Source organism: Volvox carteri (assembly GCF_000143455.1).
Source record: "Volvox carteri f. nagariensis unplaced genomic scaffold VOLCAscaffold_7, whole genome shotgun sequence".
Classification (NCBI taxonomy): Eukaryota; Viridiplantae; Chlorophyta; class Chlorophyceae; order Chlamydomonadales; family Volvocaceae; genus Volvox; species Volvox carteri.
This window is the reverse complement of record NW_003307550.1, coordinates 1,020,641-1,047,218: the sequence shown is the minus strand read 5'-3', so window position 1 is coordinate 1,047,218 and position 26,578 is coordinate 1,020,641. Positions and strand designations below refer to the sequence as shown.

Genomic DNA, 26,578 nt, shown 5'->3' with positions numbered 1-26,578 from the left:
TTTCAAAATGGGTTGATATGTTGACCTGGTCGACCTGCTAGTCCCCACCAGACCCAGGCAGCAACAATACGAGCCTTCATACTTCATACTTCACACTTCATACTTCTACTGCCCTCCCTAGGATCTTTTATTGAACAAAACGAAAAAAAAGATATCGGGCCATCCTCGTACGTCCGCCGGCCTCGCATCCTCCGATAAGAATTCGACAAGGAACGCGGGTTGTACGACGTTGCGGGTAAAAGGCTGAGCACTGTCCTGATGGTAAGGGGGCGTACCTACGCCCTACGAAAGGTGTGTCCACACACTCAGGGCAGCGTCAGCGGGTCCGCATTCCCTGCCTGTGCGCAAAGCTTCCTGAGGTACTTCTCAGCGAGGACGTTGAATTCATCGTCACTGCACGGGCCAATACCGGTGAGCGCAGGCTCGCACATTCCGTAGCCACCCTGCGCAGTGAAGTACAACAAGGTCAAAGCTTTTTGATGGATGATGGAAGACATGATGTTGAAGGTGGCTCAATCAAAAAGGTGTTTGGCAACACCTATCAACATCTTACTTAAATAATTTAAGACAGTATTACTTGCCCCTTCCCTTCCCTTCCCATACAGCTCAACAATCGCCCTTCAGCCATGGCATTGCCTCGCTAAGCCACCGTCCGGTGTTGAAGCAAGCTCAGTGCCGTACATGTTTGACCAGTACAACATATGCTTTTGCGCTAACCCTGTCTCTCAACAGGCAATTTCTTCCTATCCCTACCGAAATGTAGCCCCGGGCTTGTGTGAGGCACTGGTCCTTGTTGGTTGTGTAGCAGTTGCCGCCTAGCCGGTCCAGCGGGTTGGCGGGGTTGTCGCCCGACTGCGACCCCAGGGTCGGTCGCGGACAGTCGCCGCTGGCACGGAGACAGGCGGCCTCCGCAATGGCTGAAGCCGCGGTGTCCGACCAGTCAAGGCAGGACTTCTGCAGGAGGCTCCTCCTGCAGGAACCCACCACATCGTGCCGCCGTTCAGCGGCGGCGTATCGTAGAGGTGGTCATACACATGCAAATAACATGACAAAGCAAAAGACGTGTTCAAGACAAAAGGAGCCCGGGAAGCTCGTTGTGTCAGTGGGCATGGGCGAGTGCAAACATGGCCAGGTCCGCAAGGGTTTGCCAGCACATTAGCTGTTTATGATGCACGCCGACTACTCTTCGTTTGTGTCCCAGCTGGGAGACTCCATTCCACCATTTCTTAGAGTGTTCGTTCGCCCACATTCACCTGACGTCCGCCCCCTGGTCGGCATACGTGGCGAGCAGCGGAAGGAGGAGAAGGAGCAGGAACAGTGAAGTGGAGGGAAGAACACAGCCCATCATGCCGCGGCGTGGTCTCTTCGGAGTGGGTCGAAGCAGCATAGCTGATCAGAAATGTGGACAACACTACCAGCACAAATTGGGCACCTAGATATATCCCCTCGCTGTACCCTAAAACCCTAAGTTTATGTACAGTAAATCACCCTCAGGTGATCTTGCTAAGTGTGCTCGTTCTGAATGGGGTCGTGGCGCAGATTATATATATGCTTCCATTGCATGGCGTCATTTGTACGGGCTCAATGTACGACGTCATTGGATTGGAGTTGGACGGTTCGATCGCTAAGGTTCTACGCTTTATTTCCAAACTCATCGAACACCTCCAAAGTCCGACGGTCCGAAATTATAAAACTGCGTCACCAGGATGCGCCTTGGTGCTGGTGGGCTGTAAGGGCTTCCAGGTCGTGACATTTCGGAACATGACCTCTAAAACAAGCTCGCTGTAATCCGGCGCCGTTAGATTGTTAGAGTTGTGTGGCGCGACACTACTCTTGGTTCGGCTGCTGCAGCCGAAGTAAGCTGACGTTACACATTGCAATTAACATAGATGTAGCCATCCTCCCAGCTCCGGCCGCCGGGGGGCCCCTTCGGGCTGTGGAGAAGCTTTCGTACGGGGTTGTAGGCGGATAGTCCTATTCCTGCATGCGCGTCGGTTTTGGGAACCCTGTTCCTGGTTTCGGATTTCGGAACGTCCCGAAGTGCCCAAAGCGTTAGCCGTTGCCTGCTGGGGTCCCACCGGGTTTACCTGGTCGTTATCTCGAAATGTTGGTTACCCTACCGAAGCAACCGGTTGGGTTCTAGCCAACCGGTCGATTACCGACGGTCGGAGGAGGGAGGGATGTACGGAGGGAGCTAGATGTACGGAAAAGGAGGGACAGTGGGAGGGAGGGAGCGCGTGGCGTATGGGGAGAGGGGTGTATGAAGGGAGGGGTGGAAGGATAGAGAGAAGGGTGTATGGCCCTATGACATACATACATTCGACCGGTCACCGATCGGTCACCGGACCGAACCGGTTGGTAGGGTGGGGTCTCGGCAGGGTTACCCTACCGAAGGGTTACCCTACCAAGTACTGCGCTTCCATACCATAGATCAAGTATGCTTACTCCACTAATACCTATCGGCTCTGCAATCCATGGCACGGGAGCGAGAGGTCAAGATCTCCCATGTCGCCACCGCTTTCGGTCGCATGAAATTGTTGTGGCATGAAATTGTTGTGACGTGGCGAGGCGGACAGGGGCTAGCTGCTGCTTATGGGGACTCTTCTCCTTTGCGAGGGGGTGCGGTGGGACAGCGCGGATAGGCGTGAAACAGCGCGGCCTCAGCGGTGTCCACGAAAGACACACCCACCAATCGTACCGCAACCTTCCGTCGCCAAATCGTCAACTGAACGAATGACCGCCGTATTCAACGCATCACCGCGCAGTCACTCAGTCTATCACAGTTTTCCAATACTTCGACGTTTCACACACCGAGGTAGAGGCACTGGGGTACTGGCAGCTAGCAGTGGCTATGGCAAGGTCGGCAGGGGGCCATTACAGACCCAGCGGCATCAGCAGTTCAGAACCCGTAGCAGCAGCAGCAGCAGCGGCAGGAATGGCAGTAGTAGTAGCTTCAAAAGAAAACTGGTCGCCGCAGAACATAAGCGCTGACATTTACTGCGCATATATTGCGTTTCCCCTTCACCGTGATCGGTGGTAGTCTGGAGGGATGTGATGAGATCCATTGCAGTCGATTGGGGCGCGGAGGGTGAGAGTGGCGGTGTTGTCGACCCGGCGTAAGGACAGCGCAAGGCACCTTCGTCTCCCTCTTCCCTTCCAAACTTCGCGAACACAAACTACACTCACACACATACAATCACACATCTCCAGGCTTTGCTCCTCCCAGCCCACCAGCTGCTGCTGCTGCTGCCAACACACCCTCAGGCCCCCCCCCTCGGGACAGCTCCAGGTCGGGCGGGACAGCTCCATGGCATTTGTTCGGGAAGGGTCTGGTGAATGTACGGCAGCGCTCGTTCTCTGACTCTCAGCGATTTAACTCTCAACCGTGCACATCGCCAAAGAGGTGGCCGCAATGGCCTCCTCAAACCGCAACGCACACCTTCGGGTTCCCTCTCTCTCTCGTTCCCCCTCTACCAAAGCCTCCGACATACCTACCTCGCCTCAGCCAAACCCCACCTGGAGATACAAACCGTCAACCGCCAACCGTTGCACAAGACAGCATATCATCTTCCGTACCGACTCAGACAAGGGCCACAAACAACACCAGAAACGCAACCAAACAACCTACAACCGACCGAGCAAACCAACTAACCACATCCTTCCCGGAGTCCTCTTACGATCCACCTTCGGACTTAAAAACCTTAGCCGTGCCGTGTGCTCATGTACGTGTCATGTAGCGCACCATCACGTAATCGTCAACAACTTCCAAGCAAAACTCTCTCTCTACACACAAACAGACACACACGCACACACTTCTGATTTTATACTTTGCATGGAACATCAAGACAGACAGCAGTGGCTCTGTGGGAAGCTAAGTCACCCTGATGACCAAACCAGGACAGACGGGCGGCAGCTACCGACAGAGCTCCTACAGCGCGGCCAGGACGCACTCGTGTTGCGTCAACAGACAGCGAAAGATCGAAACAAAGCCCAACTTAGGCCTCCCCCTCCCCCTTCATACACACACACAATACAGGCCCTTCTGCAACTGGAGCAGAGTGCTTCGGCGGTCTTCCCGATGGGCTACACGGTTAGGTGCCCCAGTCGGTGTCAGGCCAGGCAGATGTGTAACAAATACACACACACAAACATCTGCGCGCGCCCATTCCGTTAACTTTTCTCCCCGACAAATGGCGAAATGGCAACCTGAACCTTTCGCCTGACAACCCGAAAACAAAACGAATGGCACACACACGCACACACGTACATACACACGCGTACATACACAGACATGGACACGGCAGCACACTGGTATCTCTGTTGTGCTAACCATCACGCAACCCCCCTGCACACATCCGTCATACAACCCCCCATCCCCACCTGCGACTTCTGCACGCGAAAACCTGCCACACGCGGTAAGTAAGTGCTGACGCTTCTTTGACGAGCCGGGCCCCACTCCCCCAACTCTTCCCCTCCCCAATCACGAAACCCTCCACATCCGCACATCCACACAGTACACCTCCGCGTCGCCGTTCCCTCTGCGTCCCCACCTCCTCTCGCTCAACCAATGACTCCACCACATCCACATCTTCTCCCTCCACTCTAAAACAATGACCCACATCCAATCCGTCAATACCCCACAGCCCCTAGGACCCCCAACCCCCCTTGTCCGCCCGCAAGACAGGATGAAGGCGCATCATCTCCCATATATCTTCATTCTCCGCAGACAAGACGTACAGACGCACAGACGCGCTTTACTTCTGGTCCCCAGACCCTGCATCCGTGGACGATGATGAGGAGGAAGAGGAGGAGCCGCTGCTGGCGCTGCTGCCGCCGCTTCCCGACTGCTGTGAGAGCGTCTCCCCGATCTTCATGGACGCCGTGCTGAGCGCCTGGATCTTGGCCTTCAGATCAACGAGATCCTCCGCCTGTTGTAAGGGACCCGGATTGCAGGTGAGGTGAGGTGAGGTGGTTGCATGGCAGGTTCCAGGAAGCAGCAGCCAACATGTTGTCCGGGGGGGGGGTCCTCACACCATTTGCAGCAGCTCTCCCCTGTGGCTTTGCATCCCCCCCGACCCCGACCCCGACCCCGACCCCGACCCGTCCGCTTCTTGAACTGAACCTCGCCAGCCGCCAGTCACCCCGCCGTCTATGCTCACAACCTTAAATCGAAAACATTTCCCAGCCACCAACTGTCAACCGTCAAACCCCAAGGCGCTATGATGTACTGTTCACCCCGACCCACCTGGGAGGCAGCCCGGCAGTCCGCGATGGCCTTGGTGATCTCGTCCACAACCGCCTGCGACAGATAGCCAGTGAGCGCATAGTTGGGAATTGAAACAAAGGCTGCGTTTGCGTCCGTCGTCAAGGGGATGTAGCACATTGCCGATACAGGTATTCGTTCAGATGAGTGATAAAAGAGTGATAAGAGTGAGAAGGGAGATAAGGGTGGAGAGCTGGAGTGGGCGACGAAGGGGGCGCACAGGTCCCCCAACACCTCCTGCCCCTTCTCTTTCCCCCCTCCACCCCCCATCCTGGGACCTCAGATCCGGAGAGGGGATCCCTTGCACGACAACTTGCAATTTTTAAAGCGTAACGCAAATTATCTAAACCCGACGATACCCCACATCCCGACTCCGCGGCAACCCCCCGAGCAAAAAGTGCCCCATAACCCTCCCTCCCCAGCCACTTCTCCCTCCCCTCGGCGCACAAGACATACAGACCTACAACGCACCTGGGGCAACTTGGACTTGTACTCGCTAAGAGATTTCTCCGTTGAGTAAATTGCCGTGTCTGCCTCGTTCTTAGCCTGGGGGGCCGGGAAGGGGGGGGGCCGGGGCGGAGACCAAGAGCGGCTGAGCGGCTGACCGACTGAGGCAAGGCAGGGTACAACACACAAAACCACCAGCCAGCCAGCCAGCCAGCCAAGACACACGCCGCCCTTTCTTCTCGGGTTCGTTACAACCGCTTTCCAAGCTTCTTTTTAAACACTCAAGAAAGGATCGACATGCAGATTTGGATCCAGATTCAGATCCACTTTTCGCGCACCTCAATCAGCTCCTTGCGTGTCTTGTCCTTCTCCGCATACGTCTCAGCATCGCGAACCATCTGTTGGATCTGATCCTCACTCAAGCCGCCGCTGCTCTGGATGCGGATAGACTGCTCCTTGCCCGTGGCCTTGTCCTTCGCGGACACGTGCACAATGCCGTTGGCGTCGATGTCGAACGTCACCTCGATTTGCGGCACACCGCGAGGAGATGGAGGAATGCCCACCAGGTCGAACTGGCCGAGCAGCTTGTTGTCCGCCGCCATCTCGCGCTCGCCCTGGAAGACCTTGATGCCCACCTGGGGGACGTTGTGGGTTCGTTAGGACCGTTAGGACGCGGGGGAAAGAGGAAATACGCAGTATGGCACGTCTGTCTGTGTGTCTGTCTGTATGTGTCTGTATGCATGTGTGGACGTGTGTCCCGAGGTCACCAAAACAACAAACACCAAAGGGCCTCCCCGAAACCAAAACCCTCAACCCCCCCCTTTCCCCCCTCCCCGCTTTTCCCCCTCAACCCCCTCCCTTCAATCCCCCTCCCGGCCCCCCGGTCCACGTGTTCCCCCCTCACGAGTACGAGTACCTGCGTCTGGTTGTCCGCCGCTGTGGAGAAGACCTGGGACTTCTTGGTGGGGATGGTGGTGTTGCGGTTGATCATGCGAGTGAACACACCGCCCAGCGTCTCAATGCCCAGGGAGAGGGGGGTCACGTCCAGAAGCAAAATATCCTGTAAGGCGTGGTGTTGGGTGCCGTACGAGAAGGATTGCGGGGTGAGGGTGGGGTTGAGGTGAGTTTAATATGGGGGAGTTTTGAGTTTGTGTTCGGGGGAGTGGCAGTTGACGTAAAACCGGGTTGGGAGGGTTTTTGGGGTGCTGGTCAACTGGACTCTCAAGCGACCGGGAAGGATTAGGAGCTGTACAGAAAGGGAGACAGCTACACACACATATACATACACACATATACATACACATATACACACATACACACAGAAAACACAACACCTGTCAGCCACCTCGCAGCACCCAACCCTTCATATCCCCAATCCCACCTTGACATCCCCCCGCAGCACTCCGCCCTGAATGGCGGCTCCCATGGCCACCACCTCGTCCGGGTTGACGCCCTTGGAGGGGTCGCGCTGGAAGATCTCCTTCACGATCTCGTTAACCTGCGGTGGCACGGAGGGCCCGTCGGGGGGAAGACGAACCACAATCGAGTGAAGCTGACTGCCCGTCGGGGGGGGGGGGGGGGTAGGCAGGGGGCGCGGGAAGAAAATGAGCACATGGATGCATTGCGAAAATCGCAACGTGCGCCCGTGCTTTCCTAGTTTAAGGACTCGTACACGGGGAGGTACGGCATCACGTGTATGCCGTGTGCATGTGGTGGGTCTGTTACCTTGGGCATACGCGTCATGCCGCCCACCAGCAGCACCTCCTGTATGTCCTTGGGCTGCACCCCCGCGTCCTTCATGGCCTGGTAGCAGGGCTGCTTGGTGCGCTCCAACAGCTCCTTCACCAACAGCTCCAACTTGGCGCGAGTGAGGGCCATGTTCAAGTGCTTGGGACCAGAAGCGTCGGCTGCGCGCGCACAGCAGAAAAATAAGAGGAAACGAAAACAAATTAACAGCTGGGGATGAGAGTCGAACGTGTATGCGCGAGCAGGCGCGGCCTTGAAATAGGGACGGGGGGAGGGGGGGGTTACAGCTACAAAAAGTTGGCGAAGTACATGTCAAATGTAACAAACGAACCCCTAGGGACACTCAGAACTTCCTTTCCTCCGAACCACCCCTCCCCTCGCTCCATGTAGGACATGTGAATCTTCCTCCTCACACACCTAAAACATGCACTGGCCGAAATATGCTCAAAAACAATTCACACACACACAAAAAAAAAGAAAACTCCAACACACACAAGCAGCACACGGACATACCCGTGATGAAGGGAAGGTTGATATCAGTTGAGTTGGTTGAAGAAAGCTCGCACTTGGCCTTCTCTGAAGCCTCCCGTAACCGTTGAACCGCCAACCGATCCTTCGAAAGGTCAATCCCAGTCTCCTTCTTAAACTCCGTGACCAGGTAGTTGAGAATGGTGTTGTCGAAATCTTCCCCACCCAAAAACGTGTCTCCATTGGTGGCCTTGACCTCAAACACGCCGCCCATGATCTCCAAAATGGAAATATCGAAGGTACCGCCACCCAAATCGTACACCGCGATAAGGCCCTCCTTTTTGTCAGTGCCGTACGCAAGCGCCGCGGCTGTGGGCTCGTTAATAATGCGGAGAACCTGTTGGATTGTTGTTTTGAGTGATTTGTTACCGTGTACACGTAGACCTTTTTGTTAGTTTAAAACGAGTTGTTGTGTTTTGGTTGTGGTAGTTGGAACACTTCTGGAAAGAGCCTTATTACCCAAGGCACAGAGCAGTGCCAAACACACAAATAACTTCTTCAAGGATAAAAACCACTCTGGTCATAACCGAACTAATCTTAACGAAGGATGATATGATAAGCTTTCCATTAATTTCACACCTCTTGCCACATAGTTAGGTCTCACGCGCACAGTTACAATCGACTTCGTGAATAGAATACCAACAGACACGCTCCGATCTCAGAGATGCAGCCAGCCAGTCAAAGAGAGAGACAAGACATACAGACAGTTAGGCATACAGATAGACAGACTGACTGATAGACAGACAGACAGACAGGCCGACGCAGCCGGGAAGCCCGCTTACCTCCAGCCCCGCGATACGGCCCGCATCCTTCGTGGCCTGGCGCTGCGAGTCGTTAAAGTACGCTGGGGGCGAAAGAGGGAGGCAGAAAAGGCACCGGCAAGAGGGAGAGGGCGGCGTGGCGACAGAGACACACACAGACGCATAAAAAGATCCCGGCGAGCAGCAGGGCGGGGCGGGGGATATGGACCACCATGATAAAAGAGAGCAAAAAAACGGGTGAGGAGCTGGAATCCCATCACGCGGCGTACGACAGGCAGTGTCCTGGTGCCCCTGGTGGTGTAAGCGACCGCTGCCGATGTGGGTACACGAGCCCCCCAGAGCAGGTGGGGGTAACACACGGGGCCCTGTGGGTCGGGGTGACCTGCGTTCCCCTCTCACCACTCCTGGAGGAGGAGCTGGAGGAAAACACCTACGTTACTCATGTCGGTCAACCCCCACCCCCGAATACTAATCCCGTACAACTACCTTCAGGTGTCAGTGGGGCCCACGCTCTGCCATCCCCCTCCCCCTCCCCATCTCCCCATCTCCCACCCGTGCTCCCCTACCGGTCCCATTCCCCAATACACACAATCTGCATTTCCCTGCATCTCCCACGGTCCCCTCCTTTTTTTCCCCGAGCATGGCCGAAACCCTAAAACCCTGCCCGTCACTACTCCACCCTTCAATCTGCACCCATGTCCCTCACACGCCCCCTCCCCTCTCCCCTCCCTCCCGCCCCCGACACCACACCACACCACACCACGCCACACCACACCTGGCACGGTGATGACCGCCTTCGAAACGGGGTGACCGAGATACGCCTCCGCCGTCTCCTTCATCTTAGTTAGCACGAAGGCCCCCATCTGACTTGGGGAGTACTGCTGACCGCCAGCCTGAGGAGGGGGGGAGGAGTGTGAGGGCGCGGCCGGGGGGGCATAAGGGGGAGGCGACGTGGGGAGGTGGCGATGGGGTGTTGTTACATGCGGGTCCTGGAAAAGTGCATGCGGAGTGACGGCCGCATAGTGCCAAGATGTTTCATTCACCCGTGCTATAAACCATATGTAGGGAGGATGGAAAATATTTAGAAAGCCGCAGCCGCAACACCACCACCAGCAGCTCTTCTAGGTGTACTGGTGGTGGTGGTGGTGGTGACGTTGCAGCGGAAGCCTGTTTCGTTAGGCGACGACGACGCCATGGGAAAGGCGACAGTGTGCCTTGGGTGTCGTGTTTGCCTGGTCATATCTTAATACATCGCGCACAAAGCCTGTGTCAAGGTCGACAGTGGTTGGTTCTTGAGAGTTCTGGAGACTTCCGGCGACGCGGCTCTGAAGGTGATGCGGGTGTTGCGCTCCGACAGCTGAGCGAGCATCCTCTAGCAGGAAAGCACCTTTTCATCGTTTCGAAAGGCCCCGAACCGAACTTGGGAGTCGGGCCCCTACCGCTTTACATCAGGTCCTCTGCCACCGTTATACTGAAGAGCTTTCAGTGGGGCAGTGGAGCTGCAGGTCCGGTCCGCTGCCGCCGCCCTCCTAGCCCACAGTAGGACCCCCAACCCAGGGAAAGACGGGACAAATGGTTTACCCCTTTCCCCCTGGACAAACCAGATAGCTGCCCATCAAGACAACCTCACCACCAAGAAGCTCTCGGATGCCCAATCCCCTTTCCCAACCATATACATACACATACATACACACACACGCACACACACACTCTCGCTTACCTCCACCCAGGCATCCCCGTTCTTGGCCTTGATAATCTTGTACGGCACCATCTGCACACACACACACACGCGCGCGCGTAGGCGAGTAGGTTGAGCAAAGCACGGCTGAGCAAAGCAGTCAGCTCAGCATTTAAAAACACACAACACACAACGCAGTTATTATTCCCGCACACCGGGGCACACGACGTACCATCCACTTACACGACTTACCTTTCCCGCCATCACACGTACACACGCCTCTCATCCACGCCCCCCATCCATCACACACACATAAATACATACACACACAAACACCCCCACGGCCCACCTCACCTTGGCCTCTTTCTGCGTTTGTGGATCATCGAAGCCGCGACCGATCAAACGCTTCGTGGCATACACCGTATTGGTCGGGTTGGTGACCGCCTGAGGATGGTGATGGTGATGGTGATGGTGCGAAGAGGGGGAGAAGACGAGAATGACGCAGCGGGCAGGAAGAAGAGCACGGCAAATAAAGGAGGGACACACACAATACATACATACATACAGTGTCAGGGATGTCACACGCGCCAGGGGGAAAGCGCCTTAGCGAAACCACCTCCACCTTTCCTCCACCCCGCCACATTCCCGGCCATCCAGTTCCCGGCTTTTCCCCCCCAGCCACAACCATATGCCGATGTCGGTGCACAGCCCCCTCAGTAGTTTACATCAACACAGGCCTCGAGGAGCGCTGTTCAATGTGCACATAGTGTATTGCTCAGCGTAAATACAATACAAACTAAACACAGAGCAACCTATATTTAACAAAACACACTTAGCTCATGTTTTAGCTCAGCTAGCTGCCCAGCGTGCGCCATACACACACACACACACTCTCCCTCTCTCTCCCACTCTCACCCAGCCAGTCCGGGGCAGGCCAATGCACCGCCCCGCTTTTCAGTTCAGTGGATTACGGGAGTTAGGAGCATCGGGTTCGCTTACACCCCGTCAAGTTACACACCTTTATCCGGTACGGCACGTAGGGCCCAGTTTCGTGTCTAGACGGATTGGAGCGGGGACTTCGGAGATTTCAAACATACATCCTTTCCTTCACCGCACCGATGTAAACACCGAATCCCAAACCGTAACATAACGTCCCTCCTTCCGTCCCTCCCTCGTCCACCTCCCCCACCCCAAATCATCGGGCACGCGTGCTTTACAAGGTATGTACGGCACGTCTGGGCAGGCAGAAGGGATTGGTGAGTTTGTGGATACGGCCTGCGACCTCATTTTCGTTGTTCAACCTTTGTGGCCGTTTGTTGTTTATTGCCGGGAGATGGTGCTGGCGGCTATTTACCTGGCGCTTCGCTGGGAGGCCCACCAGGCGCTCGCCCTTATCCGTGAACGCGACCACAGAGGGAGTGGTGCGGGCACCCTCTGCATTCTCAATCACACGAGGAGTCTGCACAATTAAGAGAGGAAGGAGGACATAGAGAGAGGGAGGGAGGGAGGGAGAGGGAGGAGGTTAAGAAGATGCGGGTTGTGAGGAGTGGCTGCCGGGGGCTGTAGATGTATATACCGGTAACGATAGCCCGCGCTCCTCCCCGAACCCCGCGTGAGCGGAGTCCCATGGCTTTGACCCAGTTTTGTGAAGATCTAATCTGGATTCCGCTGCACAAAATAGCGTACCTTGCCCTCCATGACAGCGACGCAGGAGTTGGTTGTTCCCAGATCGATTCCGATGACGGCGTCGGACAACCGACTCGCCGAGACGCTGCGTTATTGGGAGTAGCGTGGACAAATGAGAAAAAAATGAAAGCGTGAGACCATGGAAATAAATTTCGGAGTCGCATGTCGTCGCTCGACGACTCTTGCCATCACGACGACACCTCTCCCATACCTTAGGCATCGCAGTGCCGTAGCTTGCAATCCCAAAGATCCCTGAACAACCTGCATTAGATCAAAGTTGTATGGGCTGTCAGAGAGAGCGCTGCCGAAATGTAACGTAAGGCGCCGACGGCCCCACGTCGACGTAGGTTTATGCAGCTACCAAGCGCGCTGGGCTGAATGAGCTAAGGCTACACACCTGCAAGATACCAGCGCCCAGGGCGCGGGCTCCCGCGTTTTGCAACATGGCAAAGCGATATGCCACCGCTGGAGCAGCCAATGATCGTGTTGGAAACTGGGTTCACTAAGCTACGCAACAACACGCACCAGACAATGCAAAAGCTGCCCTACAATTGACGACGTGATGGTATTATTCTGTATGTTCTCTTTCGGGTGCTTCTCGAGTGTACGCCGTACGCCGCTTACGCAGTCCACGCAAAATGGCTTACCAATTAGGTAACTTTGCAACTTTTATAATATACAGGTTTGTCTATTTACTTCTTAATACTTCTGGAACGCTTAATGACCCGTGGGCGAGACAAACGCAGTTTCTTAGCCAAACCAAGCCGGCGAGCTCGGAATCACTTAGACCTGGACCTCTTATGTATGGAGGTAGGCCAAATGAAAGGGACATAACGCGCAGCTAGATTTCAAAGCTGGTGTACGGAAGCCGCAGGTAACCGACTGAGTCCCAGCACGTGGGCCGCTTCGGTCCTTTATTAAAGCAAGTATGCTGTACTGAACACAAAAGAATAATGTTAGCTATATCCCACATGCTAGTATTAAGGACGAGATATTGTGTTCAAAGCATGTATCCTGCTCTAGTTGTCCGTTGGTTGACCCAAACACCACTAACTAACTCTCCGAAGCAACCGCGTCGAGTCAGCCGTTGCAGCGGTAGCCGGTATCCAAGGCGAATGACCACAGACACAAACCGAAACAGGGAGTGGCCGCTTGGCAGCTCTGCCGCACGCCTGCGCAAAATCACAGCTGTCTAACCTGAAAGCAGAACGACATGTGACACATATATGCCTTCTGTTACAATCTAAAGATCTTAAACGTAACTCCGGCACCAGCATCATCCATATCTCTCCTGCTTTCACCGGCGAGCGAACCACTTGACAACAGGGTCTTTCTTGTCCAGTACTGTCCACGCCCTTCAACAGCTTTTCCGGCCGTCCGGGGCACCTCAGGCCCTCAGGAGCGCTCTCAATTCCTGGGCCGCCTTCCGCCTTCCGCCTTCGCTTGAGGACTTCCTCTGTACATGGGGTTGGTTTACCTCTTCGTGACTTTTACTTGTTTTCGTCCCTGTGACCACGGAGGCCGTGTAGCGTCCTGCAACTCCTTGCGTGGACTTGCATGACTTCAAACGTAGGACCGATACGAGAAGTTAACAGAATGTGGGATGAGGTGAGGAAGGATGAGGTGCGGAAAGGTTAGGAGAAGGATTAGGCGGAGGGAAACCCATCCAGGAAAAAGCAGCACCTCGGATGACGCGGGTGGAGGTGTGGTGGAGGTCCTGGGTGGGGGAGGATAAGGTTGGTCCGGTTCGGCAGTCCGGTACCGCCTCTGCCATCTCTCCGCCATCCCGTGGTGCAATTGAATGGTGCACCGCCGTCACGCGGTGGTGCAACGTCCGATTCGCAACGTACCTTTACGAGCGCTTTTCCACGTGCACATGTTGCCTCTCGCGCGCGAAGTACACCAGGCCTCTCCGGGCCTTGATGCATTCTTTTCCTTTCCTTTCCATTGGAGGGTTGAAAACTGAGCCAGCAACCGATATGGAGCGACGTAGACGCCAAGTTCCCGTTATCCGCGATATTCTTATTTGTTGGAATGTGACCGATACTCATATGGTGACAGCAGTAATAGGACCCGGGAGGGGGGTACATGGCGCTCTGTTGCTCGCACAAAGGATCGCAACGGGGTTCTCTCAGCTCAACACTTTCACACCTTGCACCGAAGAATCAGTTGCCACAGCAGCATAAAAGATGGCTGGGAACAGGACAAGGGCTACGGCTTGAGCTAGGGCTAGAGCTATGGGAGGTTCCATACGAGGCAATCCCTGCGGTAGACAAAGCCTGCTAAGAGGCGCATGGCAATGCTGCAGTTTCCAGTTTAAGATCCAGGCCCTTCGTTCCTCGCCCCCTGTTTTCCCTATACAGGCGGAAGTGTGAAGGGTAACGGGTAAAGACGGGAGCGGAGCGGGTTGTAGCAACACCAGTTGATACCGACATTCGGCAGGGGAAACTCCATTATTGACAAATGTTGAAAGATGCAAACGGACCAGCCGAGCGTAGCCGTGAGGGAGAAGCCTGGAGAAACGGACCGAAAGGAAGCTACTGAAAGACCTCATCAGCATGTCGACATGCCAGCGAATAAGCATTAAAAAGGTTAATCTGAGCTCAAGAAGGCTTCCTCCACCCTTTCGAAATCCATTTTAGATTTACTTGTAATTCAAACTTCGAGGAGTTCTTGTGCAGTGCATTATGAGTCAGATAGATCAGGTATTGAGGTCTCGTAGCAGCTTCAGCCTGTAGCGGCCCTGTGGCCCTACGTTACGACCGTTGCCTTGCGTGCTAAAAGCAAAAGTCGCAGCCGCCCTACAACGCTCCAGCGCCTGGGGATCCGGGTAATAGCGAAGGAATGGCGTTAGTGCTTTTCACCCTCATACAGTTGTGCCTACTCTAGGATACCGTTATGCTCGACAGGGGAATCGAGCGGAGGCCGTGCAGGCTGGGCGGGCCGTTCCAGTGCAAGATATCCAGGCATATCCTATCGCTCTGAGCTATGGATATGTTGATGGCTTTTGAATGATCCTTTCAGGTGCTATGGATGAGGTGGAATTGAGGCCACGATGTTTTAGGATGGCGACATGGGAGGCGTAGCTGCTTCAAGACCGTAGAAATTCCGGCCGTATTCATTCTGAGAATGTGCGAATCGTCCGGTTCTACACAGCTGCGCCGGTACCTTCGATGCAAATTCAAGCCGAGGCAATCGTTCGGACTACCCTCGAGTCGTTAGTGAGAAGGTGGCCTCCCTCGTTGCATCCGACAATTTGCAAATTCTCACACTGTCCCTGATACATTGCAAAACAGGCACCAAGTGTAGCCATTTGCTAATTTTACCCATAACTTGCTCCCGATTTCTGAGAGCGCAAGACCCAGTCCTCGCAGACTGCTGTACGGAAGTGATTATGCGCGTGCCAGGCGCACGCACTGTCAGCAAGGTTGCCTAATGTTGCGGCACCGTCATTCGATGGCTTTATCTGTAGCCATCGATTGAAGTTGACGCATGAGCTGCGGCTCCCGCGATCGGCGCTTGAAATTCGTAATCGTATTACTGTTTTCTCGTCTCCCATTGGAGAATCGCAATCAGCTTAGTGGCGGCAAGTGCTTTGTAAGGTATGATTGCTCGATTAGTTTTCAAAGTTTCCCTCGTTATGGCCAATTGGACATTTGGACGCGTTGGAGGCTACATCGCGCAAGCTGTCGTCCCACGTGCAGCTGCAAAGGGAAACGCAGTGACATCCTTGCAAAATATCTGGACAACCTGCATTAAATGTGACCCAAAATGCTGCAAAACAATGCGGTCGGACAATTACTTGCCGGATGTCGGCGAAGACTGAACAGGCTTCGTGCACGCCACCCGCATCTTTTAACCTTAATTTTAATCGCTACATTGTGAGGATTCTTGTATCTTTTTGTAATAGCATCCCCCTCGCCACGGCTCGGCAATGCATGCAGCTCCCAAAGCCTTAGTGCACACCTTCCCCAGCACCTGCATCCGGCTCTGTGCCATCCTCGACGAAATACAAAAATGAATTGTAGTTAAGACAAGTAACTCTCCCGGCCTTCTCCCCATCCCTCTCCAGGCCAGAGGCTGGCGAAAGTTTCCGTACAGCCTCCAGGAAGCGCAAACCGCGAACAGGCACAGCGGCAGCGCCACCACCATGTACGGCAGCGCACCCGCTGCCCCTGCCTTAAGGCCAGACCATGTGGATGTGCAGATGAATTCCGCGGATGTGGAGGCGGCGGCGACGTCCTCATCGCAGCCGTCGCCATCGCCGCCGTCCTCCCCTAAGAAGGGGCTTGAGTCCGCCCGCAGCTCCGCCGCTGGTGGTGCCGGTGCCGGTGCCAGCAAGGGGAGCAGCAGGAGCTTAAAATGGATTGCTGTAGCCGTGTTTGTGGCTGTGGCAGTGGGCGTGGGAGTGGGCGTCGGTGTGGGTGTGGGTATAGGTGGCAAGAAGGACAAGGGCGGCGGCTCGGGGCTTTACTCGGCGATCGATCTGGGCGCGGCTGTGGCGGGGCGCACCTACTTCATCGCAGCTGACCAGGTACGGGAGGCGCCTAGGATGGTTAGGTTACCCACGAAACCCTCATGTTATCTTTGTTATCTTTGTTCTTTAGGTTTTACTTTGCAGGACCCAAATCCATATTGTCATAATTCGTTTTGTGGGGTCGCAAGCTGGAGCCATGGTTGAACGGTTCTTAAGCAGTTCTTAAGCTGAGGATGGGAAGTTGGTGCAAGGTGGTGGTAGGGCGATGGTGGGTATGGCTGGATGATGAGAAAAGTGCAAACGTACAAACATGGGAAGGCGTAGTGTATGTGGAGTGTCTTTCTGTAAGTTTGTAGTTGTAGGGGAGGGTTCACTACCCGTGGGGCCGTTTGGGGGGGGGGAAGTTGGGGGAGATGAGTCTCAAAGTCCTGTAGGAAATGGGTGTGTGGGGCGGTAATGGCCTTGACCCGAAACACAATATGATGCACCTCTTAGCCTCTCACACTACTCACTGTTGCTGCGTGTGTGTTCCTGCCGTGCCGTGCTGTGCTTCGATGTGTAGATCTCTTGGGACTACGCTCCCTCAGGTCGCAACCTGTGCTACGACGACCGCATGGCCGCCATGTTCCTGACACCGGGCTTCACGCGCGTGGGAGGTACCTTCACCAAGGCTCAGTACCGGGAGTACACGGACAGCAGCTTCAAGGTAGGGGCGCGTGCGCGCACTTGTGTGCGTGTGTTTGGATGGATGGATGGATGGATGAGTGTGTAGATGGGTAGATTTCACCCGGCTATGTGTATACTTGCATGTGCTTTGTGTGTCTTCATGTTCGCGATATCTTTGCGTCTTGGGGAAGGTGGGGAGGAGAGGTATGTGTGTCTGTGTATTTGTCCGTGTGTGTGTGTATCTGTTACATGTATCGATCCGGGCCTGACGCTGGCCAGGGGCACCTAACCGTACCCCAACGGGAACGACCGCCGAAGCGCTCTCCATCATTGAGGGGTGTTATATCGGTCAGAATCCTAACCGTTCTCCCTCATCAACGCAAGACGCCATCACCTGTTCGAATCCTCTAGCCAGCTACGTACATCAGCTCAGATGCCAAACAACCCCTCCGTTCCAACGAAAGCGCATGCTCTACAGCTGCGCGACCTGCCAATGCACTCACACCGGTGCGCCAATCGCCACCCTATCCTTGCGAATCCTGCCGCCGCCGCCCGATTTCGTTACCCAACCACCATCTGGTATACAGCCCCTGGTCCAGGCCCTGTGCAAAATTATTCCCCGCCACTGCTTTGCGACAGTGTATTCATGGTGAGAGCTCCCCCTCCAGCCGCCCAGCGCACGGGAGGAACCCAGTGTTTCATCTCAGCCTTCACCACCCCCATCGACTTCACCCGGGGGGGGAGGACCAGCGGTGGGACCCGAACCCACATTATCTTATTTAGCCAAATACCGATTTGAACCTCAGACTTGCGGATCCATCTTCAAGCCAACCTCACAACCCGGCTCTCCCGCATCCCCTCATCCCGCCACCTTTCCCCCTGCCCCGTTATTCTTCTTTCCCCAACACACTTAATACACACACATACATACATACACACAAATATGCCCTGTCCCTACCCCAATCCCGTACACCCGCAGACTCTCAAGCCCCGACCTGCGGAGTGGCAGCACCTCGGCAATCTGGGGCCCCTCATTCGGGCCGCCGTCGGGGATGTGGTTCGTATCGTATTCAAGAACAACCTCCCAAGCGGCGTCGCCGTCAATATGGTGCCCAACGGCGGCATCGTGGCTTGGGACGGCGCCGGCCGTACATCCGCCCGCGTGCAACCCGTGCCCCCTGGCGGCGCCGCCACCTACCTCTGGGTCGTGCCGCCGGAGGCAGGGCCTGCAGGACCGGACGCTACCGTCACCTCGCGGTTGTGGCTGTACGGCAGCAGCGTGGATCCGTCGCTGCACGACAATGCGGGCCTGGTGGGCCCTATCATTGTGACGGGCGCCGGTGTGGCGAAGGCGGCGGACGGGCGGCCGAGTGATGTGGACCGGGAGCTGGTGGTTATGTTCCAGGTCAGTTGGTGGTGTCGGCGTGGTTTTGCAGGCGCATGGTGGGGTTGGTTGGAGTGGTTTGGGCTTGGAGGGTTGTCTATTGCTGCAGTTGGTGCTGTCGGGGTTCCCGATTTGGGTGATGTGGCCTGTCTTTGTATCTGTGCCGGTCTTAGAGGTGTGCCCAGACTTCCTCGACTCTGCTGCGGGTGCTCGCCGCTACGTGTCCTGCGCGTCTCCACATCCAGTGGTGGCAGCATGGTACGAGGGCAGGCCGGGGTTACATGAGCTAAATGCGTTCAGGATCCGCAGTTTATATTTCTGGAGAACTTAGTAAATTAAACTATAATGACTCCATTTCGGGGATGAAAGGGAAAAGAATTTCGTTTTTCCGTTTTATATTAAAAGCTGCTCCCGCCTGTCTCGCGTCCCCCCCCCCCCCCAATCTCCCCGGCCTGCACTCGACTTCCCTTTCCCCTAACTCCCCCAACTTCGAAACCCTCCAGTCCGTGAACGAGCGCTCCAGTGCCATGCTGCCGTACGGCAAGGCTCCGCCGTCCGATGTGTCGTACACCAAGATGGCGATGAACGGCTATGTGTGGTGCAACATGCCCCACGACTACCTGACATTGGCTGTGGGGGAGCGGGTGAGGTGGCACCTGGCCAGTGTGGGCTCGAGTGACAGCCTCCACAACTACCACTGGCATGGACATACTGTTGAGGTGAGCAGTCTGGTTAGAGGTAGTTAGAGGTGGTTAGGGGTGGTTACGGCTATTGTGGGAATGGGAATGAAAGAGCGGGGTAGGTGGCTTGTTCAAAGCATAGTTTCGTAAGGTTACTGGGAATCAGGAATCCCTTCCCCTCCCTCTCCCTGTCCCTCTCGCCCCCCTCCACACACTTACCTGCTGCAAGCAACAACCTGCACCCTACCTAACCAACTTTCTAACTAACCAACTAGGCGGTTGCGATTGTTCGGTTGCAGCTCAACGGTCACCACGTGGACCAGTTTACGGGCATTCCTGGCGCCGCTTATTCGGTTAACATGGAGTTGGACGAGCCGGGAGCCTGGATGTTCCACTGCCACGTCAACTTCCACATGGATGGAGGGATGGTCAACTTGTACACCGTGAAGGGTGGGGCAGGGTGATCAGTGCCGGGTGTTTGGGGTGGGGATGTTGGGGATGTTGGGGTTCGTGCTGGTGGAGGTAAAGAGTGTGGGGGACTGTGGACGGGTGGCTGAGCCATGCGTTGTCGGGCCATGCGTCAAGCGAAACGCGGTGATGTAGTAATGTAGCTCACAGAAATGCTGGCATAAGAACATGCGCACGATTCTATCCCACCTGCCGTACTACTGCCGTACAGGCAACCCAGCCCCGCTTCCCTCCGGGGGCACCGAGCGGGTTTACTACGTGGCCGCTGAGGAGGTGGAGTGGAGCTACACGGGGCCGAACAACACGGAGATGTGCGGGTGGGTGTAAGGGTGGGTGGGAGTAAGGGTGGGTGTGCGGGTGGGTGTGCGGGTGGGAGTAAGGGTGGGTGGGGGAGAGAAACGCAGTCACGGGCGCCGTCACGCGTGGATTGGTTCTATATACCCCACACGCAGTGCAAATTCGTTGACGTGTACATCCGTGTACATCCGTGTACCCCTGACCGCAGGGACTCTCCGGTGCCATTCTCTGAAGGCATCGATGGCTCCCAGTTCGTCAATGGACCCCTGGCAGACGGTGTGGACTCCCGGCTGGGCTACAAACTCACCAAGACATTATTTGTGGAGTACACCAACAGCAGCTTTTCGGTGAAGAAGGAACGTTCGCCAGAGGATTCGTACCTAGGCTTCGTGGGCCCCATTTTCAAAGCTGTTGTCGGTGACACGATTAAGGTGCGAAACAATGTGGGAGCACAGTATGTAATTGGATGCGAAGTCTGCACGGTTTGTACAAATAATGCTCCACACTTCATTAAACGTCTGTATGCGTGAAATCACGCCAAGTGATTGGGACTGAAATGATGGATTTCTACTATGGAATTCTAGGGAGTTCTAAGGAATTTTTGGTGAGCGCTGGTTAGGTTTTACGCTGGTTAGTTTTTTATGGCACAGCAGTTCAGGCATGTGTGTCAACACTTTACAACAACCCGTGCTTCCGTTGCGATGCACGTACGGCACAGGTTATACTGCTCAATCGCGCCAACATCAACGTTTCCATGCACCCCCACGGTGTGCGTTACAACAAGGCCAGTGAGGGCACCCTGTACGAAGATGGCACAGCAGCCAACCAGAAGTTGGACGACGTCGTACAGCCGAACCAGAAGTACGAGTATGTGTGGCAGGTGGGTTTGCAAGCACACGTGCGTGCTGGGTGGTGTCCGTGTGTGTCGTGTTTTTCATACCACTGATCCGTACACGCAATTACAAGTTACAAATTCCGCACAAGTGCGGGGGTGTCCGTACAAGCCGTGGGGGCCCCAAGGACGCCATTGCATGGCAAATGATAAGGTGCATGAAAGGTGTCAATAAATCGGCCCAAATATCGGCGTTTTTTGGATTGCTTAGTTAAGCAACACGGCACTCTACATACAACATTCCCCCAGGTGACGGAACGCTCCGGCCCAGGCCCCCGGGATCCGTCCTCCTTATTGTGGATGTATCACAGCCATGTGGATGAGACCGCGGACACCTATGCAGGACTGGCTGGTGCTATCATTGTTACGGATTCAGGTGCGAACCGGGGTTACTGGCTTGGTTAGGAGGCCAGGGGGACATGATACGAGGAGAGTTGCGTTCAGGTGTACGGTAGCGAGCACGGGTGTACGTACATGTGGTTTTGACAGTTCGTTTCCGGGTTTGTTCGTGATGTTCGTTCTCCATGATCATTATCATTAGGGGGAGTGGATTGCATTTCACGAGGTGCTTTCGCTTTACATATGTTACGCGGCGTTCACCGTGTTCTTTACGTTGGGGCCGGTAACCAACCGGTTAGCTATTTCCCAACCGATCGCTTTGTTAAGGTAACCGACATTTTGAGATAACGACCTGGTAACCGACCGGTAACCGTTACCTTACTGGTAACCTTATCGGTCAGTATGTCGGTTACTCTGCTACCAGCCAGGTACCGAAGCGACCAGCTAGCGACTACCGGTTTGGTAGGGTGGTTATCCACTGCTGGGGTGACACGCAAGAGGAATAATCCGAAGAAGATCTTCATAACGGCGCTTGCAGACGAGTCCAGAGGAACAACTGCCTCCCAGCCATCGACTAGCAGCTTGTCGCCAGTCTTTCGCAGCGGCATACAGAACAACCGATCCTATAAAAGCTTAACATTGCTAGTTGCTTTTTCCAGGATGCGAATTTCCGTACATGCGCACATGCGCCACATACATACATACATACATACATACATACATACATACATACATACATACATACATACATACATACATACATACATACATACATACATACATACATACATACATACATGCATACATGCATACATACATACACACTCTCTACACTCTTTCCCTCTGACCACCTGCAGCCAAGGCTGTCAACCCCGTCTCCGACCCCCGACCCACCGACGTGGACCGCGAGCTCGTCATCTTCTTCGCCGTGACCAACGAGATCAAGTCGTCCAATTTTATGGTGGGACGTTTGAGAGGGCGGGCGGGTGGGTGGATGTATGGGTGGGTGAATGAATGAATGGGTGAGGGGGTTGCGGAAAGGGGGGACCTCGGGAGTGGGAACAGGTGGCCTCGGAGGGGCTTCGATTGTGTGCGGCTTCAGATTGTGTGCGGCGTGGGTCACCCAGTGGACCTGACCTCCTTGGTGTGACAAGCGCTAGTGTGCGCACTGTGTGACCGTCGCCTTACCTTTTTTTAATTACAAGTCCCGTGGCTCCGGGCAGCTGTCAGCGATATCTCTGCCTCACTCCAGCGTGAAAAAGGAAAAAAACACCACAAGGCCGCAGGGGGTGTTAAGGATGAACAACTGATGATTGAAGAAGGTAATAATTCCAACAGCCCTTTTTAGCAATTAAAATCTCGCCTTAATTGGCACTCTGTGTTTCCCTTCTGTCTGGCTGTACGACGTTAAAAACGCCTGCACAGGCCAACCTGCGGACGCGGTTGGGGGATGACGGCGCTCTGGCGGCGGATGACGACGCGGTGAAGGACCTGATAGCAGATCCGGGCTTCATGGTACGAGACTGTACGGCAGTGCATATGACGACCTAGCATTTCGGCATCTGCTGCCATAAACGTATCAAAATCCTAAAGTAAAATTTAGATTTATACAATTATTTATTCACGTGATGAGGGACGCTTGGTTTTCAGACCGCTAAGGGGCAGGCCTGCGGCACGTGGGCACGTGCAGTTGGACCCCTCCCGGGACCGCGTCCGTTCGAAGTTTGAAGTTCGAAGAGTTAGAGCTTTATTGAAATTTGATCGAACAAGAAACAATCATCGGACGGCCAATGAGAAGGTCACTGTCGTCAGGTTAAATGGGTGCACGGAATGCAACGTGGGGTCAGGGCTGAAAGTGCCAGAAGGGCCCAGGAGAAAAGTGGTATAGGCAGAAACCAGGGGCGGGATTCAGCTGGGGCGGCCTAGACTGGGCATCGGAGCCCGTACAATGTACAAAAAATGTATATAGTATTTGCCAGTTGCACGTGGATGGATGGAACAGAGCAGGCCTGTAATTTCGTTGCCTGCCGAAAGCATTCTCTATTTGCTATAGGTAATCTTGTATGAAAAAAAACCGTGGATGGTGCATGGTTCGAATCCCAACAGGAGCATATGCTGAAGCACGGCATCAACGGCTTCATGTACTGCAACATGCCAAAGCTGACTTTCACGCAGGGCGATAAGGTACGTTGTACGAGAGACCTGACACAGCGCCTCTCCTCATCCTTGTTTTTATCCTGGTTCTGCTCAGCGGTGCTTTCACATTCCGCCTGCCCTGTGCTTTTACTTCTTCGTAATTGCCATAACTGGTTAGAAGTCATTTACGATATCATTTAGGAGAAAATAGTGACGATGAAGCTGGTGAAACCCAAAAAAAGCAATTGGTTCAAATGCGTACTTTCCACGGCCTATGTACGGCAGTACGATTACTTTCCGGCCACAAAACGTAGGAGCGAGACTCACACGCTGGATGGGTGGCGACTGCTGAACCCTCTGTCTCTGCGGATGTTCGGGTGACTGGATGAGGAGGGATCCTAGAAGGCCAATCATTCGTCTTGGACTTGCAGTTCGTGTGGCAGTGTAGTACAGTGTGGTGGTGGCGTATGGTGCTGTGTGGTGTCCAATTCTAGGCCAATGTGCGCAATCGGCCCACAAGCCCCTCACTCTCCAAAAAGCCTCCCAAAATCAACAACAACAACAAAGCCTGGCCTTGCCCAACACTCTCGGTTCACTTCCCTCGTCGCACTTAACCCACGCCCCTGCTAACCTTGCTGACCTTGCTAACCCCTACTGCTGCCGCCACTGCTATTGCTTGTGAGTACTTAACATGCGAGTACTTGCGATCCACAACTTGGACGTTATGCAACATAGACGTTTGGTCTCGTTTCCCCCCTCCAAAACAATACATTTTGAACCAGCGCCGCCCTCGCTCGTTGCACCCACCATCGCCGCCGTCCTTTTACATCCCCGCTACATACCTGACCCTCTGAACCAGGTTCGCTTGCACGTCATGGTTTTGGGCACTCTGGAAGACATGCACACCCCCAACATGGGCGGTCCCCGGTTCGACTACAACGCCCAACACACGGACAGCATTCAGATCAGCCCGGGCGGAATGGTCAGTGCGGACGTGGTCATGACTTCCCCCGGTACGTGTGGTTGGTTGGGTGGGTGGGTGGGAATAGATGTCGGTTGGGTAGTTAGGGTTTTAAAGTGGTTTTCATGAGTAGTTGCCTTACCGCTTATAGACGTGAGTCGGGCTTGGGTACCTGCGAGCAGAAGAGTGTGCTTGCTTCCGTGGGAGGAGGCGAGCCTGGTTACCGACTGCGCTATCTGCCGCGGGGCGGTGTAATGGGCAGACGACGCAGTGGAAGCCTGTCAGTACTGACTATATTAACTCGCGAAATTGCTCTTTCCGTCGCGCTCTCCGCGACTTGCCCTACTTTCTCACCAGTACGGCCCCGCCGTACCACCAACGAACAGCCGAGTACGCTCTCGGCAAATACACAGAAAACCTTGGTTTTCTTTCGTTACTCTCAGAAAACCTACAGTTAGCTGGGGATTAGGGTTGGGTTTAGTAACGTGCCACCTAATAGACACACACGATGGAGATGTAGCACGTGGGTTTTTGATCGGCGGTGCTGCGTTCTATCTGCCTGGTGCTGTTGCCAGTGTGCTTTGTTGCCAACTGCTACTGCTACTGCTACTGCTGCGGCTGCGGCTGTACTGATACTGATACTGATACTGCTGCGGAAATACTGATACTGATACTGCTGCGGCTGTACGGATACTGATACTGCTGCGGCTGTACGGATACTGTTGCTGTTACTACGGTAGGTAAGTACGAGCTGCAGTGTCGGGTTGCTGACCACGTCATGTCCGGTATGAGGGCCAAGTACGAGGTGCTCCAGAATCCGGCTTTGGTTGAGGCCACAACGCCTACGGGCACTACCCGCAAGTACTATATTCAAGCTGAACCGGTGGACTGGGACTACGCACCGAACGGCTACAAGTAAGTCTTCCTTCGAATTTGTTATTGTGTAGATGTTCACATCGCGGGTATGCGGCTGTAGGCATGGGTGGGTGGGAGTGGGAGTGAATGTGGTCAGAGATCCAGATTTGCGGGTGCGCTTTCAGTTTGTCTTGTAGCTCACACACAAACTGTCATCTTATTAATCTAGAAGAAGGATCTTATGCTTACTTACGTAATTAATATGAATAATGCGTATTTTTATGTAAGACCAGACGATGTTGATGATATCGATCATTGAGGTTGTTTTTCTTTTCGTACCGACGTACAGGTGCAACAAAAATTTGGTGGACGAGAGCGGTCTGAAGTTCAATGCATACAAGTACCTGGAAAAGGGGTGGTACACTGTTGGATCGCGTTACCGCAAGGCCGTATTCAGGTACGGCATACGGGTACAGCAGGCGAGGTGTACGGAGGGGGACGTTTTTCTTCTGTCGTTCACTCACTACACATTCCGTACGTGCTCCGTACAGGGCGTACACGGACGAAAGCTTCACCGTACGCAATGCGACACCAGCGTACTATGGGACCATGGGACCCACAATTGTGGTCGAGGTGTGTGCGTGCGTATGTATGTGCTGGGAGGACGTGTGTGGGAGGACGCGTGCGTGCATCTGTGTATGACTGGTTGGGAGTAAATGAGGGGGGTGGGTGAGTGAGTGCATGGGTGAGATCGTGCCTGGTAATGCGGGTGGATCGGTGGGTGAGTGCCCCGTTCCTACCTAGCTACCTAGCTAGCTACCTTCGTACCGGGCATCAGGGGGTTGCAGCCGTACCCTCCTGCTACTGCCGCAGTGGTTACGATGCTCTACTATTGAACACTCCTGCTGCTGCTGAAGCTGAAATATCTAACACCTCGAAACACGTGCCACGTTCTACAACCTCGCACACGCAAACCCAAGCCAATGCGTTTGTCAATGATGTGATTGTGAGCCATCATGTGGCTGAAACCCCGATGCGGGCCCCCCCCCCTCCACCTTGTCACCCCTTAATCGGTAGGTTGGGGACATATTAGAGATCCACCTCCGAAACAACCTGACGGACCTGGCCAACTACCCCATCAACATTCAGATGGGTGGCGGGCTGGTGGTCCGGGGGGATAACTGCCAGGAGGTGGCGGCGGGGGAAATGTGCGTGTATCGCTGGCTGGTGCCGGTCAGCGCCGGACCTGGACCAGGTAGGTGCGCATACGGCGTCGTACAGCATGGCACGGCATCACAGCGGTCATGTACTGCA

General features: G+C 54.7%; 4 protein-coding genes across 4 annotated transcripts in view; 2 read left to right on the top strand and 2 right to left on the bottom strand.

The window, feature by feature from the left end:
- Positions 1 to 305: 305 nt before the first annotated feature.
- VOLCADRAFT_87975 (uncharacterized protein) lies at positions 306 to 1,345 on the bottom strand (the record flags this gene model as incomplete). The annotated part of the gene is made up of 3 exons (XM_002947592.1): positions 306 to 443; positions 754 to 970; positions 1,254 to 1,345. 3 exons carry the CDS (start codon positions 1,343 to 1,345, stop codon positions 306 to 308), a joined length of 447 nt encoding a protein of 148 aa, XP_002947638.1.
- A 1,129-nt stretch (positions 1,346 to 2,474) lies between these two features.
- Positions 2,475 to 4,415, top strand: VOLCADRAFT_87974 (uncharacterized protein; the record flags this gene model as incomplete). The annotated part of the gene is made up of 5 exons (XM_002947719.1): positions 2,475 to 2,619; positions 2,766 to 2,859; positions 3,265 to 3,289; positions 4,037 to 4,090; positions 4,290 to 4,415. Coding segments are annotated over 5 exons (444 nt in total), but the record flags the coding sequence as incomplete, so codon positions are not given.
- Positions 4,416 to 4,754: 339 nt separating this feature from the next.
- hsp70C (heat shock protein Hsp70C) lies at positions 4,755 to 12,166 on the bottom strand (the record flags this gene model as incomplete). The annotated part of the gene is made up of 14 exons (XM_002947591.1): positions 4,755 to 4,928; positions 5,246 to 5,299; positions 5,735 to 5,809; positions 6,049 to 6,345; positions 6,627 to 6,770; positions 7,092 to 7,208; positions 7,436 to 7,617; positions 7,970 to 8,321; positions 8,767 to 8,828; positions 9,521 to 9,638; positions 10,466 to 10,516; positions 10,778 to 10,867; positions 11,778 to 11,882; positions 12,110 to 12,166. Coding segments are annotated over 14 exons (1,878 nt in total), but the record flags the coding sequence as incomplete, so codon positions are not given.
- A 2,416-nt stretch (positions 12,167 to 14,582) lies between these two features.
- Positions 14,583 to 26,578, top strand: part of fox1 (multicopper ferroxidase) — a gene marked incomplete at both ends in the record, with an annotated part of 14,595 nt that continues 2,599 nt past the window's right edge. The window contains 18 exons of the mRNA XM_002947718.1: positions 14,583 to 14,609; positions 16,182 to 16,643; positions 17,149 to 17,292; positions 18,232 to 18,657; positions 19,140 to 19,355; positions 19,592 to 19,766; positions 19,996 to 20,101; positions 20,290 to 20,512; positions 20,800 to 20,961; positions 21,223 to 21,349; positions 22,170 to 22,273; positions 22,738 to 22,827; positions 23,419 to 23,496; positions 24,308 to 24,430; positions 25,155 to 25,324; positions 25,614 to 25,721; positions 25,816 to 25,897; positions 26,342 to 26,519. Of these exons, the coding sequence (XP_002947764.1) occupies positions 14,583 to 14,609; positions 16,182 to 16,643; positions 17,149 to 17,292; positions 18,232 to 18,657; positions 19,140 to 19,355; positions 19,592 to 19,766; positions 19,996 to 20,101; positions 20,290 to 20,512; positions 20,800 to 20,961; positions 21,223 to 21,349; positions 22,170 to 22,273; positions 22,738 to 22,827; positions 23,419 to 23,496; positions 24,308 to 24,430; positions 25,155 to 25,324; positions 25,614 to 25,721; positions 25,816 to 25,897; positions 26,342 to 26,519 (3,001 nt within the window). The remainder of the gene's footprint in view (positions 14,610 to 16,181; positions 16,644 to 17,148; positions 17,293 to 18,231; positions 18,658 to 19,139; positions 19,356 to 19,591; positions 19,767 to 19,995; positions 20,102 to 20,289; positions 20,513 to 20,799; positions 20,962 to 21,222; positions 21,350 to 22,169; positions 22,274 to 22,737; positions 22,828 to 23,418; positions 23,497 to 24,307; positions 24,431 to 25,154; positions 25,325 to 25,613; positions 25,722 to 25,815; positions 25,898 to 26,341; positions 26,520 to 26,578) is intronic.